The 16,875-nt window shown below is 55.8% G+C and overlaps 1 protein-coding gene across 3 annotated transcripts; it reads right to left on the bottom strand.

Annotated features, from left to right (window-relative positions):
* Nucleotides 1-701: 701 nt before the first annotated feature.
* NAXD (NAD(P)HX dehydratase) lies at nucleotides 702-13,849 on the bottom strand. 3 transcript variants are annotated; one of them, XM_070800488.1, is made up of 11 exons: nucleotides 13,597-13,718; nucleotides 12,578-12,721; nucleotides 10,178-10,328; nucleotides 9,371-9,416; nucleotides 8,590-8,678; nucleotides 7,726-7,834; nucleotides 5,424-5,474; nucleotides 5,239-5,343; nucleotides 4,412-4,532; nucleotides 3,331-3,451; nucleotides 702-1,941 (listed from the first exon to the last, which is right to left on the bottom strand). In XM_070800488.1, the coding sequence occupies exons 3-11, from the start codon at nucleotides 10,279-10,281 to the stop codon at nucleotides 1,791-1,793; spliced, it is 897 nt and encodes a 298-aa protein (XP_070656589.1). In that variant the 5' UTR covers nucleotides 10,282-10,328; nucleotides 12,578-12,721; nucleotides 13,597-13,718; the 3' UTR covers nucleotides 702-1,790. The 3 variants fall into 3 exon arrangements, with proteins under 3 accessions (XP_070656589.1, XP_070656588.1, XP_070656587.1); XM_070800487.1 differs by lacking the exon at nucleotides 12,578-12,721 and having other exon boundaries at nucleotides 13,718-13,849; XM_070800486.1 differs by lacking the exon at nucleotides 12,578-12,721 and having other exon boundaries at nucleotides 13,597-13,728.
* Nucleotides 13,850-16,875: the final 3,026 nt, after the last annotated feature.

Below are 16,875 nucleotides of genomic sequence, written 5' to 3'. Positions count from 1 at the left end.
CTGTCTCCCTGTTGTCGCAGGCGGGGAGCCCCAGCTGTGCAGGACACCGGCAGGAAACGGGGGGGCCTGCCTGCTGCTCCAGCTCTCAGCCAGGCTCCCAGTTCGTCCAGAACTAGTCCACGGCTCTGCCCCGGGCAGCAGGACAGCCTGGCAGCCGTGTTAACTTCCTCACCGACCGTGCTGCCCCAACAGGCAGGGACCCTTGTTCTAGAGGAGGGGCCCGTCCACAAGCTGGCCTGCAGCGAGGGACCCTGCAGAGCAGAGTGAAACCCCTGAGGGCAGGCGGCTGGCCCCTGGGGGAGGCTGACAGGTGCTCAGTCCTGCAGGGGACTGGCCAACGGCTGCGTCGGACCTGCCCCGGGGGGTGGTGTCCTGCCTGGAGCTGGTGAACGCCCGGTTTGCAGAGGAGCCAGGGGGCAGGCACTCCCTTCATTCAGGAGCATCGCCTAGCTGCCCCGTCAAGCAGAGGGGTGCAGAGACGCAGTGGTTCCTGTGGCTGCTGCCTTACGTCTTCCGCGGGGAGAAGCTGCTCATGCCGGGCTGATCACTCCGCTTTAGCAGCACGACGGGCACCCGTGGACCGCACTGGCAGCTGGGTGGGCAGCTGTGTATTCATCCCCGTGTCTGACAACGTCCTCGCTGAGGACCAAACTGAAGGTGAATTCTGGCTGTTTGAGCAAAAAATACACAGCTCTCGCCAGTGAAATCAACCACATCTGCCTTTTATTAGGTGTAATTCCCCAAAGGAAGAGAGTCCACGGCAGTAGCGAAGCTTTTCTACCGTTAGGTGTAAGTGAGCCACAATTTTAAAGAAACCTTAACTCCAGCCTATTCAAAGCAACTGGGATCTTTTGTCTGAACACAGAGCAGGGATCACTGAGGACAGATGTACGGACTCGGGCCAGGCCTGCCCTGCAGAAGGCACGTGGATAGCGCACTCAGGGCTGTAATCAACCCCTCGGAGAAACGAGACGGGCCACCAGGCGCCACACAGGCCGACCCCATGCCGACAAGACAGCTCAGTACAGAGAGCGCGCGTTCTGAACGTTCTGAGAGCACCCCCCACCCTGCCTCGAGGCAGAGGCCCTGCGGTCCTGCCCCACCAGCAGGTGCCGGGCAGCTTGGGCCCCCACCGGGGACCTGACTTGGGAGCCCTGGGCACCCCTCACCGCAGGCCTGTCACCACGCCCGCCTTTGCATGGACACGTCAAAGTGAGGTGTCCCAGAGCTGCCCTGCACACTCGGGGGCCGGGGTTCGTCATTTCCTTCGGTGGTTTTCCCAGGGGCCTCCAGCATTTTCAGTTCTGACAGATCGCTGACTATTCTGGAAAACTTCAGCCAATTAACCAACCAATGCTGAATATTTCTGCCCAGATGTGTGCGACCTAATAACTGTTTAAAACGCCAAAATGAACTAAAGAATGACCACCACAACCTTTGCGGGACCTCAACTTAAAACATGATTCACACACAGTTAGGAACGAGAGACGGGACCCCCAGGAGGCCTGCTAGTGAGGGCCCTTCTCGCAGGAACACGACGCTCAGACGCGGGGTCCGCTCCAGGCAGCAGCGGAGCCCACGGCCCAGCTGAGCCGCTGTCAGACTGTCTTGTCACGCGATGCTCTACGTTCTTTTCTGAAGCTGCAGAGACTGAGGGAAGTTCACCAACACCGTTCCGTATCAGTTTAGGCAGAAAGCTCTAAGTTCCAAACTGGCGTTGTGTCAACCTGCACAGCGGAGACCTCTCGGAGGACGCGGGCAGACGGCACCCGCCCTCCAGCGGCTCCGGCTCAGGCCTCGAAGAGCCTGCGGAAGGCGGGCCCGACCTCGGCGACCATGTCGGAGGTGGTGGTGGCGCGTCCGTGCTTCTGGAAGGCCTGCTGGCTGCACTGTCGGGTGAGGGCGCAGGCGCCGAAGGCGGCCACGAGCAGCGGGCTGGGCCTGCGGGGAGAGGTCTCAGGGGCGGCCACTGCACCCTGCGCGTCCTGCCTGCCGTCCCGGGACCCACGCTGGTAAGCTCGAATCTAAGGGCCTCCGAGAAGCCTCCCTACAGTGAGCACAGCTGGTAACTGGGATATGGACGATCCTGATGGATGAGCGTCAAACAGCTGTGCATGTGGGAAGGGTCAGGACACCGCTGTCGCCCCAGGTGACCACACACAGCACCTGGTCAGCGTCAGTGCCCGCTGTGTTCTAGGACCTGGAGGATGCTGAGGCCGGGCACACCTGCTCGCCAGGTCACTGAGACCTGGGGCATCTGCTCGCCACGTCACTCACACCCCCGGGGACACCTGCTCGCCACGTCACTCACCCCCCCGGGGACACCTGCTCGCCACATCACTCACACCCCCGGGGACACCTGCTCGCCACATCACTCACACCCCCGGGGACACCTGCTCGCCACGTCGCTCACACCCCCGGGGACACCTGCTCGCCACGTCGCTCACACCCCCGGGGACACCTGCTCGCCACGTCGCTCACACCCCCGGGGACACCTGCTCACCACGTCGCTCACACCCCCGGGGACACCTGTTCGCCACGTCGCTCACACCCCCGGGGACACCTGTTCGCCACGTCGCTCACACCCCCCCGGGGACACCTGTTCGCCACGTCACTCACCCCCCGGGGACACCTGCTCGCCACATCACTCACACCCCCGGGGACACCTGCTCGCCACATCACTCACACCCCCGGGGACACCTGTTCACCACATCACTCACACCCCCGGGGACACCTGTTCACCACATCACTCACACCCCCCGGGACACTTGTTCACCACGTCACTCACACCCCCGGGGACACCTGCTCACCACGTCGCTGGACCCGCCAGCACCCTGTCTGTACACACCCCACGGGTGTGCCGGTCAGGTTTGCGGTGACCCTGCAGCCTGGCACCATCACTGGCCAGGATGGGTGCAGAGCAGAGGTCTAGGTCCCAAGGGGTGGGGGTGCCCCAGATCCCTCTACACCATCTGGGGAGGGGACCCCCAGCTCAGAGCCCGGCTGCCTCGTGGAGACTCATCTGTCAACAGGAGCTCCCCCCGCCTGCGTGTCCCCCACCATGACAGCTGTTCTGAGAGCAGGCGTTGCAGAGCCCCAGGCAGCATCTCCCATACCAACAGGGGTGGGAGCAGGGAGAACCACCCATGCCCTGGAGGCCATCCAGCCAGGGGGACAGGGCCACTTCCTGTGGCCAGACTAGTGGCAGGGATCAACCTGGCCAGGCCTGGGAGCTCTCCCCATGACACCGGTGTTTCACAGGGAGCATTCCAGTCTGCTCCTTACTGTACACAAGAGCTGCTGAAACATGAGAAACAAGACGGGACTTACCCGCCAGTCTTCTGGGGGCCGGCGCGGAGGGCCCAGTGTGCCAGGACGCCCAGGGAGCCTGACAGGAGGTCCCCCTGCCCCCCGCACCTGCGGCCGCTGCCCTCCTGGCTGCACTCGAGCACTGCGGAGAAGAGGAGGTGTTGGGGGCGCCCTCTATCCCCCGTCCCCACGCGGCAGCCTCCAGGCAAGCACAGCAGGAGGCTGCCCCCCAAGCAGCACCCAGGGTCTGAGGGGATGAGCGCGCCCACCCCCGGGGCCCCTGTCCTCCAGGAGACTCGGAGCTGGTGGCGCCCCGGCTGGGACTTGTCTGCGCCGTGAGAAGTTTCTGTTTTCTTTGAAAATGTCTGAAGCAGTCGTGACTCTGACTGTGTCAGGGATCAGAGCACCTTCTAGCATCTGAAGGACCCACAGGCCTCAGGGTCCCTTGGAGAATGCTCGCTGCGTCTCCTATCCAGCATGTGTGCGCATGCGCACGTGTGTGGTGTGTGAGTGCGTGTCTGTAGTGAGTGTGTGCTAGTACACACACGTGCCCAAGCCTGTGCTTCTCTGCCTCCTGGTTCCCGTGACCCGGTCAGCAGCCCTGCGTGTCCAGTTGTCTAGTCACTGCCCGCTGGGCCTGGTGCCTCCAGGGGACTATAACAGCGGGAGGACCCTGCAGGGAGCAGAGGCGTCGTGCACTGAGCCCGGAGCCCCGGTGAGGACACAGGCAGGTGGCCCCCAAGGCTGTGCTTGGTGCCTGGGGGCTCCCGCGCCACCGGCCGCTCCTTGGTGTTTCCGCTTTCTGGGTGCTTTTGTAAAACTGAACAAGCAGCAGGAAGATACTCGGTCCCCATGTCTGCCTGCAGTGAGGGGGGCGGCCCTCCCTGGGCCGTCGCACACGGCAGGGAAGGAGCATCAGCCGCCACACTGGGGCCAGCCTGGGCCCGCACGCCCCATCGAGACCACCTCCCCGTGCAGAACACCGAGAGACAGGACAAAGCCGGGCTTCCTGAGGTTGCGGACAAGCGGTCCTCCTGGGGCTGGTGCCCAGCGTGGCTGTGCCAACTGACTGACATGCGGTGTGACGTCTGCGGCCACTCACCCTGCTCGCCATCAGAGATCACGTCCTGCTCCCCCTTCTGCACCACGGTGACGTTGCCCAGGGCCTGGCTGAGTCTCAGCACAGCTCCATGACGGTCCCCGCCATCCAGGGGCGCCCCCAGCTAGACAGGACCAGAGACACGGTGCTCATCGGACACGGAAGAGCCCGTCTGCCTGGGTCCCGACTCGTCTGGGGGCCTGTGACTCCCACCTCCCAACAGCCAGACGAGCTCATCCCTGAGGCCCAGACCACCCACGCTCCAGGCGGGACAGTAACACAGCCCTCAGGGCAGAAACACCGCAGGGCAGGGAGTCTGCAGGTTTGCCCAAGTGACCCAGCTCCGAAGGATACAGAGCAGACACACATGGGCTAACCCGTAAGGACGCTGGGTGGACAGACGCAGCTGACCCTTCAACAATTTTGGTGTGAATGGCGCGGTCCTTACGTGTGGACTTTCTTCCACAGTAACTACAATCAGGCTGGCCGAATCCACGGAGGCAGAGCCGCATGTGTGGAGGAACCGCGCGGAGCGAGGGTCAACTGACGGACCCTCAGGCTCTCAGCAGCTTGCAGACGGCAGCACCCAGCCCCATGCTGTGGGGTCAGCAGTGCGGTTTGATCTCATCCTCGCAAACCCTATGACGTGGACCCCGTCCCACCCCACCTCTTAGAGGAGGGGACGCAGGGCAGGGACGAAGCGATCACCCAGGGGAGCCCAGAGGCCGGGCTGACCCCCGAGTCCACCACCCAGCTCTCACCCCATCAAGGACGCTGACCAGAGGATGCCCTGGAGCGCACAGTCACTTGCCTGTGGCTGGCTGACTCACCACGGCCTCGGACAGTCTGCCAAACTCCACGTGGTTGGGGGTGAGGACCGCCTTCCGGTAGCCCTGGATGAGGGCCGGCTGCTGGGCGATAAGCCAGAGCCCGTCCTGCAGACAAGGACTCAGGTCACTCAGGAGCAGCCGCGGGGGCCGTGGTGAGGGGAGGGCAGGGCAGGGGCCACACTCACTGCGTCGATGACCACGGGGATGCCCCTGGCCTTGGATGCTTCTAGAATGCCCTGCAAGAAAGGAAGGCAGCTAAGCACTGAGCCCGTCGCCTGAGGAGAGCTGAAAGCAGCAGCGGTTCTGACGGACTCCACACAGGCCATCAACACACACACGGGAAATCGTGAAGCAAGTGTGACCACAAAGAGAAAAGCCCGTCTGCAGGGCCGGTGTGAACGCTGAGCACACGAGCACAGGACCGCCACTGGTGCTGGGTCCAGGCCAGTCCACGCAGGCCGGCCCCGAGCCATCGTCTCCAAACTCCTAACAGTCACGGACCCTCAGCACTCGGGTCAGAAATCTGACGCCCCGAGAAGCGCCCAGCTCTTCTGTTTATACACACTTCTCGTAAGTCACATTTCGCGTGTCTATAAATGAGTGACTGTAACCATCAACAGTGAACAAGGCTCTTCTCTGGCTTGATGCAAGTGTCCTAGAACTGACTGCAGCGATGGCTGCGAACTCTGTGAATCCACTAGAAGCCACGCGACTGCGCTCTGTGAATGAGCGCACTGCCGCGTAAAAGTCCTGCCAGAATCGCTGAAGGAAAGCAGGACGCTCGGTCCCGGAGAAACTACCTCCCTGAGGTGGTCACGCGGCCGGGGATCTGCCTCCCTGAGGTGGTCACGCAACAAGGGATTGTTCTTTTTAATTTACTGCGATTTTTACATGCCATTCAATTCATTCATTTAAAGTGTACAGTTTTCAGCCATCACCACGATCAGTTTCAGGATGACATTTCCATCAACTGAGAAAGGAGCCCCACACCCTTTCTGCCCAGCTGCAGACAGGCTGTTGAACAGCTCACACCAGATGGCGACCTCGCTCAGGAAAGACCTACTAATGTCTGTGACTGGGCAGCACCGGGGGAGGTGAGAGGGGCCAGCAGAGGGCACGCCCACGTGTTAGCTGGGGCCCGGTCCGTGCCACAGACGCTCCAGCAGGTCTACGCTCACTCACTCCCAACCTCTAACTCACACACTGCAGAGTACCTTTTATTTTTTTTTTAAAGATAAACACACTAAACATTTTAGTATGAATTTTTAAAAATGACAAAGAACTTGAAGCACAGAGAATCCCGGCTTTCATCACCTCAAATTCACCCCCAAACCCTCTTGATACAGATTATGTTTTCACGTGTCTATAAAAATCACTTTTAAATTAGTATTTTGGATACAGTATTCCTTGATTGAGCACAGCCCACGTGTCTGTAAGATGGTTCTAAGAAAAGATGAAAGGTATTCCAGGCAGATAACATGTCAAAGTTTGCTTGGGTGCTCGCCACCTGGGTGGGTGAGGACAGGCCCTCGACACGGACCGTCTGTAAACAAGCACCCCTCGCATCAGTCGCCGCCCTCGGCAGCTCGGTCCCTGCGGGCCGGCAGTAAGTCTGTGGGTCCAGAAGGACACACACGCTGAGAGGCTGCGGAGGGGCGCGCCCGACCACACCGTGTGTGATGACTGGTCCGACTGTCGGCGCCAGCGTCACAGACGTGTGCCCTGGCCAGCCCTGCCCCGCCTGGCGCGGCCGCAGCCCCTGCTCAGCGACAGGCCGCAGGCTCGAGGGTGCGGCATCTCTGGCCCCAACTTCCACTCCAAAGGCTGGAACGAGTTGTGGAAGGGACCCTAAGTGAGAACATTCAAGCTCTCACTGTTCTGCTAAAGCCCACACATGCTGCCCTTAAACTGTTCTTTACCCATCAGACGGCTAGGAAAGTACTACCCGCACACACACCTCCATCAAATGCACGGCTTACGCGACCAGTGAGGTCATCAGAACTCAGAAGTACCCCTCCCCCGGGTCACGGTGACAGGGACGCCCCTGGGCACCAGCTGTTCTGAGTCCCGCACCAACCAGGCCCGTGCAGAGCGCTCTGCAGACGTGGCTCTCTATGACCGGGGCACGCCTCCCCCAAACGAGTGCCAGACCGCGAGCCAAGCAGGCTGCCGGAGGCCCTGGCAGGGAGGGCACCGCGAGCCTGACCCGAGCCGGGCCACTGTGGACGCCACTTGGCCCTGACACTGGGACCCGCATCACGCGGGACCCGCAGTGGCCGCCCCAGCCACAGCACGAGGGCTCGCGCCCCGCAGGGGCCCGCCCAGCACGGTCTTGCTCTACACGCATCTCTCCTCACACCCCCTGCTCCTCCGTCCCCAAACCCCAACTCCCCACCATGAGCCTCACAGGATGACAAGCAGCAGGAGACATGATGTGTGTCAGACTTCCCGCAACCAGAGCAGTCTCCTGGGAGAGGCCGCGGTTACCTTGACGTTTTCCAGCAGAGCGTCATCCCTGCCGAGGCCGGGCCCCACCACCAGGGCGTGCAGTCGGGGCAGCCACTGCTCCACATCGCGGACGGCCTCCGGGCTGTCCCTGAACAAGAAGAGACGCGCCAGCGGCTTATTTTCATGCTTGTTTCCTTTACTAATCAAACTACAGACTTTTGGCAGATTTCCCCCAGGGTCCTTTTCCTGTCCCAGGACCTGAGCCGGGGCTCCTCCAGGACGGTCCACCCGGCTGCAGGACGCCCTCCTGGCCTCCCCCACGCCCACCACCCCCCACGCCCACCTACTCCCTGCTGCCTCCACACCGAGCCCTCCCCCGCCACCCACACCCCTGCCTCAGCTTAAACACCATCCGCCCGGCCCTTCTCCTCCGCAGGGCACCCCCAAGACCCGACGAGCGCCTCCCGGTGGGACTCCTGCCGCTCCTGAGCCCCAAGGGCTTATTCTCAACGCAGCGGCCTGACGAGCCTTTTAAAGCATCAGGCTCCAGCAGAGCCGCTGTGACGTTCAGAAAGCTAGAAGGGCACTTGAGGAAACAGCGGGCTCCCGTCTCATGTAGGCGGGCACTTGAGGAAACCGCGGGCTCCCGTCTCACGTAAGTGAAAGCCAAAGCCCTTACGATGAGGCTCACGACCACCTGTCCAGTCGCCTGACCAGTCCTGAGCGCCCACGCGGAGCGCCTCCAGCAGGAGCTGCTACACCCTTTCCGCGCCTCCCCGCGTCCTCGGCCTCACCGGACGCCACGCCCTGTGCCACTGCCCACCCTCAGCCCACGCACCACCGCACCTGCCTCGCGCACCCCGCGCTACCTGTGCGGGGACCCCGTGGCCCCGCCCCACTCACAGGACGGGGTGCACGATCAGCTCCGGGCTGTAGGCCTTGATCACGGGCGCGGCCTCCTGGGTGCAGAACACGTGGGACAGGTCCGCGCCCTGGGGTGGGGGGGACACAGCAGGTGGCTCGGGGGGGCTCGCCCGGCAGCCCACAGAGCACGCGGCCCTGCCGCAGCCGCCCCAACCCGCAGCACAGTCCGCAGGCACGCTGGCCGCCGCAGCTCGCCCCCCGCCAGGAGGCGGATGAGAGGGTGCTGGCCAGCGGCAGAGCCTGAGAAAGGCCTGGAAGGAAAGGCGGACACTGCTGCCGCCCAAGAGGAGCCTGGCACGCTGCAGTCCAGGGGGTCGCCAAGAGCCGGACATGACTGAGCGACTGAGCAAGGGGCAGGTCACCAGCCGCCAAGCGGCGTCACCGTGAGGTCTGCGGGCTGCAGGGTCCACCTCACGGTCCCCGGGCCACCAGGCCTTCGGGATGCGCATGATCAAAATGCCCAGGCAGTGGCCACGGTGAAAAGGTGTCCACTGCTTGCGCGAGGCGTGAAAAGGCAGCCCGCGATCACTGTAGCAAGGAGCACTTTTAATAAAACTTGAATTTAAGAGAAAAATGAGTCCCCATCTGAGTTACTCTGTGGCTACACAAAAGGTCAGGGTAGATTTAAACGTGTCTCTCACCCGAGGTCACCTGAAACGTTATTTAGGTTTTTATCAGAAAACATTTGCTGCAGTCATATTTAAATGATCCAACACTTTCACTAAAAAAATCCTAACAAAGAAGCTATAAGCAAACATACCACTTTGAGAGCGGAGATCGCTGCAAAATAGGGGGCTCCAGTGTACCTAAGGAAATACTTAAGTCAAAAGTGAGCATGAGGCCAGCACTACCCAGACCTCAACAGAAACCTGTCTCCTAGCACACACTAGTTCAGCAAGATTCTATCAACTGAAAAAAATGTTTTTCAATTCCAGGAATAATTAATTGCAAAATATAATAGCATCTACAATATCAGCAAAAATCATAAACTTTCTAGGAATTAACCCTGTAAAAACACATGGTAATTGTACAGGGAAAAGTTTGAAACCTGTTAAAGCACAGCAGAGATAGACACTTGATGAGATGATTAACACTATAAAAACGACACTTCTCTCTAGACTAATAGAGACGTAGAAAGCACTGGAGTTACGGGAAATGCCCACAGGTGCACGTGAGAGAAAAGGCAACACCGAGTGAACAAGACCGGGGCTCTGTTGGCAGGAGGACGGGTGGGGACGCGTGTTAGGGGGAAACCAAAAGGCAAAAGATCCGGAGGTCTGAGAAGCCAGCGAGAGTTCGCCTAAGGCCCCTGCAGAGAGGGAGTGTGCTCGAGGGGACCACGGACCACCTGGACTGGCCGGTGCCACAGGGGCAGGACCCAGCCCGAGAGCAACAGCGAGCGGAGGCCACGATCCCTCGCCCAGTCAGGGCCCCCTGCTTTCTCTGCTGTTCAATCAAACGTTCGTCATGGAAAATACTGCCATAGTATCAGCTGACACTTGGAAATGATTCCTGGAGTCCAGCTAGACAGACAGACAGACGGATGGGCGGCTGCTGCGTCACTTACTCCCGGCAGCCTCCCACCACGCCGATCCTCCCGTCCTGCCCTTTGTGCTTCTTGGTGGTCAGGGCAGGGACCACGCTTCTCACCAGCTGCAAAATGCTTTCCATGTCCTTTACTGAGTGTGCTTTATGCAGCGAAAATGCTCTTTTTAACACTGAAAAACAGGAAAATGTTCAGAAAAGTAAAGAGCTATCAATATATATTAAAAAAAACAGACGTTAATCAAAATACTTCCCAAAGCTGACTTAACATGAATGCTGCAGATTTTTATTCAGCGGTTTCACGATTTCATTTCCATAAGAAAATGAGGTTTAGAAATACCACAACACTAGCACCCGCGGTTAAGTACCAGGTTTACTCTGATACCTATCAGACGTCTTGAAAACCTACTTAACCCTTAGAAAGCTTTCCTAAATGCACTACTCCTCACTGAGCTACACATACTCACCACAATCTTCCTGCAAGCTATGAGGTCCCCTCTCCCCCTTTGATACTCCCACTGTCTATTCAGGCCAGACAGGTTCATGTTCTTCCCGATTTAGTTTTCTAGTCTTGGCTCCCATACTCAGTTAAAGATACGAATCAAGTATCTAATCAACTGGAAATGGCATTCTAAATAAAGAACACATCTTACACTGGGCTCAAAGTGGTTTTTTACTTTTATGGCCATGCCACAAAACACAAAGGATCTCAGTTCCCTGACCAAGATTGAACCTGTGGCCGCCCCCCCCTACCACAGTGGAAGCATGGAATCTTAATCACGGGACAGCCAGGGAAGTCCCCAAAGTAGCATTTTAAAATAGTCTGATCCCTGAACTATGTATAAACAGCCAATTTTAATCGGCCTTTCTTGAAAAACTTCCTGTGCTGTATGTTTTGCCATATTATTTAAAACATCTCAACTGTGAGAGAAATTCTATGTTCCGTAGAGCCCAGTGTATAAATGAGTAATAAAGCACGCATTTTCTCTAGAATTAAAGGATCTATGCTGATACGAACAACACTTTCACATAAAAGGCATCCAATATTTTTATCTTCCCATTATCTTGGCAGTGCAGAAAAACTACATGTGGGTCATAAGGTCAAGTGAAGACCAGAAGAAGCTGACTCAGCTCCATATGGCAAAACAGCTTGATCTTAATATTGCTCATACTGTTTTACTTTTCATTCAACAAAATTATTCAAGTAATATTCTTTAGTGAGTAGATGTAAATGCCTCCTTAGTTGATACATCAGATGCTTAGACCCCAAGATGTAAAAAGAATATCAATTACCATCCAACCAAACACCTTCCCACTTTCTTCCAAATCAACACAGGATTAAAACTCCAAACAGAACCTCTATAAACCTTTGGCCATGAAAAGGCACAGGAAGGCTTGCTCAACCATCAGCCTAGCCACTGACCCTCGATTCCGGTCCAACCTGACACGCCACCGAGGTGCTGGGCCAACAACCAGCTCTCACTCCTCGCCCCTGCCTCGGTCCCATCTGCACCCCGAATCCCCAGCCATGCGCTGTCCTCCCAGCGTGCACAGTGGCTGTGAGACACAGCTGTGTGGGCACCCCGGCCAGCTGCAGGACGGGAACCTGAGCTGCTGCAGGAGAATTTAGGGGCGGCCCTGCCAACCACTGACGGCCGTCTGTGCGGTCAAGTGCTCTCCAGGCGCCTGTTTCAACATGACTGGTCAATGTGAGCACATCAGAGAAAGGCCGCCCCTCCAAGTGCCCGAGGACAGTAAACATGGGTGCTTTCTAAAGGCTAGAAGCTGAACCCAAACTTACCAGTCACTCGAGGACTACGCTGGGCTCCTTACAATGCTCTGCTTATCAGTTACCATTACTTTAATCTAAGCACCTAGCTTCACACAAAATACCCCTAGGACTACACCTCTACCTCAGCCTCTGCAGAATGCTGTAGGTAGGGTTCCCACCTGTGACTTTAGGGCTGGACTCCACCCTCAACCACTCTGGACAGAGTCTGGCACAAAATAAGCCACGCAGTAAATGTCTGATGAATTAAAAGCATCGCGGTTCACTCTAGCGGAAGCCAGATTATCCTTCTTTTACAGAGAAGGAAACTGAGACTCAGGACAGACCTGCGAAGACGCCACGGTTACGAATGGATAAGCCTGGGCAGAACACAGCATTTTACCAAAATGCTGTCATTTTCAGGCAGAAAAAAAATTTAATTAAAAAAAAAGTCAATCACACCACCAACCAAAAGACAAATCAAATGCTTCTCATGTGCCTTCTGAAAGCAATCTGTGATGGGTAAAAAAAAAAAAAAAAAAAAATCACTGCTGGAAAAAAAAATCCTATCACTCTTGAGAAGTACAGGAGTTTTAGTTAACTGCAATCGTATGAATGCAAAGCACAACCACACTGCTCATCCGTAACACTCACCTGAGATGAACACGTGTTCGCGAAAGAGCCAAAGGAAGATGAATTAAATTTCCCTATACTCCACAGAAAAGCAAGTTTCAGCTAGCTCTCTAACATACACCATTTGGACTTTCCCACAGAAATGCTGAAACATGCACACCAAACCTAAGGATAAAAAGGACGTGAGGAGAGGCAACTTGAAATTTACGCCATTAAGCAGTTTGTCTTCATACAATTCTGAATCTGGAGGAACAGGTCAAACCTGTCTGGTTTTTGGGTTCAACGAATGTAGCTGAGGAGAGGTAAACAGATTTCTTTACCCTGGGCTGTTTTCTAGAATTACTTGCCACTCACAACTGTGCGGTCTCCAACAACTTCATGTGAACTGTGGCTAATTTGGAACCAGTGACAACAATCTTTAAATTAACCTGGAGATGCCATAAGGCCGGGAGGGGAAGTCAGTGACCTGCAATTCTGGGTTTTTTTCTGGTAAAAAGTTCAGCAAGTCGGCCTAATGATGAAACCTCAGACTCAAAGAGAAATCTTGACAGACCACAGCAGAACGGATGGATTTTAGGGAACAGCGACCAACAAAATATCTCCAAACAAATCGTGGCGGAGGGGGCGTGCGGGGGGCGGAAGGGCCCGGGCAGGCGTGCCCGGGGGAGCGCAGCAGCTGGGGGCACTGGGTGCCCAGCACCCGCACAGCGCCGCCCCGGGGGCCCGCTGCCGAGGGGCACGGCCAGGCTGCGTCTCCCGTTCCGGCCCCTCTCGGGGGAGCCTGGCTCAGAGCCCCCTCTTCACCACGGCGGAGGGCGGGAGGCTCCCCACGCCGTCGTGACAAGGGAGGCCCCAGGCCAACGACCGTGTGAAGAACGTCTCCACAGACTCGTGAGGACCGAGGACGCGCTCGTCCGGCTCCCCCTGCTCCTCCTCCCGCCTCTTCGGCAGCCGAGGCCGGGCCCTCGGGGTCACTCGGCGGCCGCCCCCGCCCGGGGGCCCCCACGGCGGCGCCCCCGCCCGGACCCGCGGCCGAGTACCTGCGTCCAGCGGCGGCCCGTAGAGCGCCAGCGCGGCCGAGAGCACCGCCACCACGGCGGCGCCGGCGACCGCGGCCCCTGCCCGGACGGCCATGCCCCGGAAGGCCGGGAGCGCTCTTACCTGGCCGGCAGCCCCGGACCGCCCGGCAGCCGGGACCCAGCGCCATCCGCGGACTTCCGGGCTCCCGGCCGCCCCCGCGCCGCCTCGGGGACCGCCGCTCCCGCGGACTTCCGGGCTCCCAGTCGCCCCCGCGCGGCCGCGGGCGTCACAGCTCTCTGCGGACTTGCGAGCTGCTCGCCCCGCGCTCTAGCTGGAAGCCGGCTTCACTCCCGGGGGTCTCGGACCCGGGCCCGCTGCACCACGGGCTGGCCTCCGCCGGTCCCTGAGGACTGTTTTGTTTTGTTTTGTTTTTAAGAAGTATTTATTTTATTTATTTGGCTTCACCAGATCTTAGCCGACAAAGGTCCGTCTAGTCAAGGCTATGGTTTTTCCAGTGGTCATGTATATATGTAAGACTTGAACGGTGAAGAAAGCTGACCGCTGAAGAATTGATGCTTTTGAACTGTGGTGTTGGAGAAGACTCTTGAGAGTCCCTTGGACTACAAGGAGATCCAACCAGTCCCTCCTAAAGGAGATCAGTCCTGGGTGTTCATTGGAAGGACTGATGCTGAAGCTGAAACTCCAATACTTTGGCCACCTGATGGGAAGAACTGACTCATTTGAAAAGACCCTGATGCTGGGAAAGATTGAGTGCAGGAGGAGAAGGGGACGACAGAGGATGAGACAGTGTGATGGCATCCCGGACTCGATGGACATGAGTTTGAGTAAGCTCCGGGAGTTGGTGATGGACAGGAAAGCCTGGTATGCAGTCCATGGGGTCACAAAGAGTTCCACACGACTGAGCGACTAAAGTGAATTGATCTTAGTTGGTGCATGTAGGATCTGGTTCCCTGACCAGGGATCAAATCCCAGCCCCCTACGCTGGGAGCATGGAGTCTTAGCTGCTGAACCACCAGGGAAGTCCCTCAGCAGCTTTCTTAGAAACATGAATAAAATAATCAGTGAAAACTTAGATTCTGGTATTAATCGGCTGAGCTATGACTGATCTTCTACCTCAGCTGTTGCTGCATCAGTAGGAGGATGAGGATGGACTTCTGTAATTTCACTGCAACCTCTTCTCATTGGTCAGTTTGATGAAATCAGGGAACAGAATCGTGATTAAAATCGCTGATGATGAAAGTGCTCCTCACGTCGGTCACGTTTGCAGAGGGCGCTGAGTGTGTTCTCGCGTAAAATCCAGGAGCGTGTTTCTCCATCCTTTCTCCCCGCATGTACCAAATAAGTCTCACTGAGCTGAATCTGAGATCATGGGATTCACCTTATTCATCCCTGGTCAGGAAGTTAGGCTGAGAGGAAATAAAACATCTAGTTTTATTTATCTGTGTGTGTATGCACATTTGCACACTTAGGTATCAACCACGGGTAAATGAAGTGACAGGCTTTTCTCAACAGCTCTAATCTCAAAGACTTGAGAAGGCCCACATTTCTGACAAAAATAATAATAATATGAAGTTGTATATATAATTTTATGTAATTGTATAATACATCAGTTCAGTTCAGTCGCTCAGTCGTGTCCGACTCTTTGCGACCCCATGAATCGCAGCACGTCAGGCCTCCCTGTCCATCACCAATTCCCAGAGTTCAGCCAGACTCATGTCCACCGAGTCAGTGATGCCATCCAGCCACCTCATCCTCTGTCGTCCCCTTCTCCTCCTGCCCCCAATCCCTCCCAGCATCAGAGTCTTTTCCAATGAGTCAACTCCTCGCATGAGGTGGCCAAAGTACTGGACTTTCAGCTTTAGCATCATTCCTTCCAAAGAAATCCCAGGGCTAATCTCCTTCAGAATGGACTGGTTGGATCTCCTTGCAGTCCAAGGGACTCTCAAGAGTCTTCTCCAACACCACAGTTCAAAAGCATCAATTCTTCGGTGCTCAGCCTTCCTCACAGTCCAACTCTCACATCCATACATGACCACAGGAAAAACCATAGCCTTGACTAGATGAACCTTTGTTGGCAAAGTAACGTCTCTGCTTTTGAATATGCTATCTAGGTTGGTCATAACTTTCCTTCCAAGGAGTAAGCGTCTTTTAATTTCATGGCTGCAGTCACCATCTGCAGTGATTTTGGAGCCCAGAAAAATAAAGTCTGACACTGTTTCCACTGTTTCCCCATCTATTTGCCATGAAGTGATGGGACCGGATGCCATGATCTTCATTTTCTGAATGTTGAGCTTTAAGCCAACTTTTTCACTCTCCACTTTCACTTTCATCAAGAGGCTTTTGAGTTCCTCTTCACTTTCTGCCATAAGGGTGGTATCATCTGCATATCTGAGGTTATTGATATTTCTCCCAGCAATCTTGATTCCAGCTTGTGCTTCTTCCAGTCCAGTGTTTCTCATGATGTACTCTGCATATAAGTTAAATAAGCAGGGTGACAATATACAGCCTTGACGAACTCCTTTTCCTATTTGGAACCAGTCCGTTGTTCCATGTCCAGTTCTAACTGTTGCTTCCTGACCTGCATATAGGTTTCTCAAGAGGCAAGTCAGATGGTCTGGTATTCCCATCTCTTTCAGAATTTTCCACAGTTTATTGTGATCCACACAGTCAAAGGCTTTGGCATAGTCAGTAAAGCATAAATAGATGTTTTTCTGGAACTCTCTTGCTTTTTCCATGACCCAGCAGATGTTGGCAATTTGATTTCTAGTTCCTCTGCCTTTTCTAAAACCAGCTTGAACATCAGGAAGTTCACAGTTCAGGTATTGCTGAAGCCTGGCTTGGAAAATTTTGATCATTTCTTTACTAGCATGTGACAACACAAAGAAAAAACACAAGCTGCGTTAAGTCTGGATATAAGATATCTAATTCCTGCACGATGGCTTGGACAATTTGGGAGAGGTGTCTAGACTTTCTGAGTCATAGAGTTTTCATCACCAAAAACTGGAATTAGATTAGATAGCCTCTAATGTTTCTGTCAGCTCTCAAAACATACATGCTTAATCTAGTAATACATTTTGCTTATATTTTATCTTTGATTTAGTTTGTGATTTATAATATTGTTTTGAAGTCCTGTAAGAGGAACAGAAATGTGGTTGGGTTTTGTCTATAATCTAGGATTTAAATGGAGCAAGTGCCAAATAAGGTTCAAATACCTCCCCTACATCTTTTTCAATCGAAATTTTTATCCAAAATAAAATTACAGAAACCGCCTAGAAGGG

Source organism: Bos indicus, chromosome 12 (genome assembly GCF_029378745.1).
Source record: "Bos indicus isolate NIAB-ARS_2022 breed Sahiwal x Tharparkar chromosome 12, NIAB-ARS_B.indTharparkar_mat_pri_1.0, whole genome shotgun sequence".
NCBI classification, from domain to species: Eukaryota; Metazoa; Chordata; class Mammalia; order Artiodactyla; family Bovidae; genus Bos; species Bos indicus.
The sequence above is the reverse complement of the archived record's forward strand: the minus strand, read 5'-3'. Positions and strand labels throughout refer to the sequence as shown.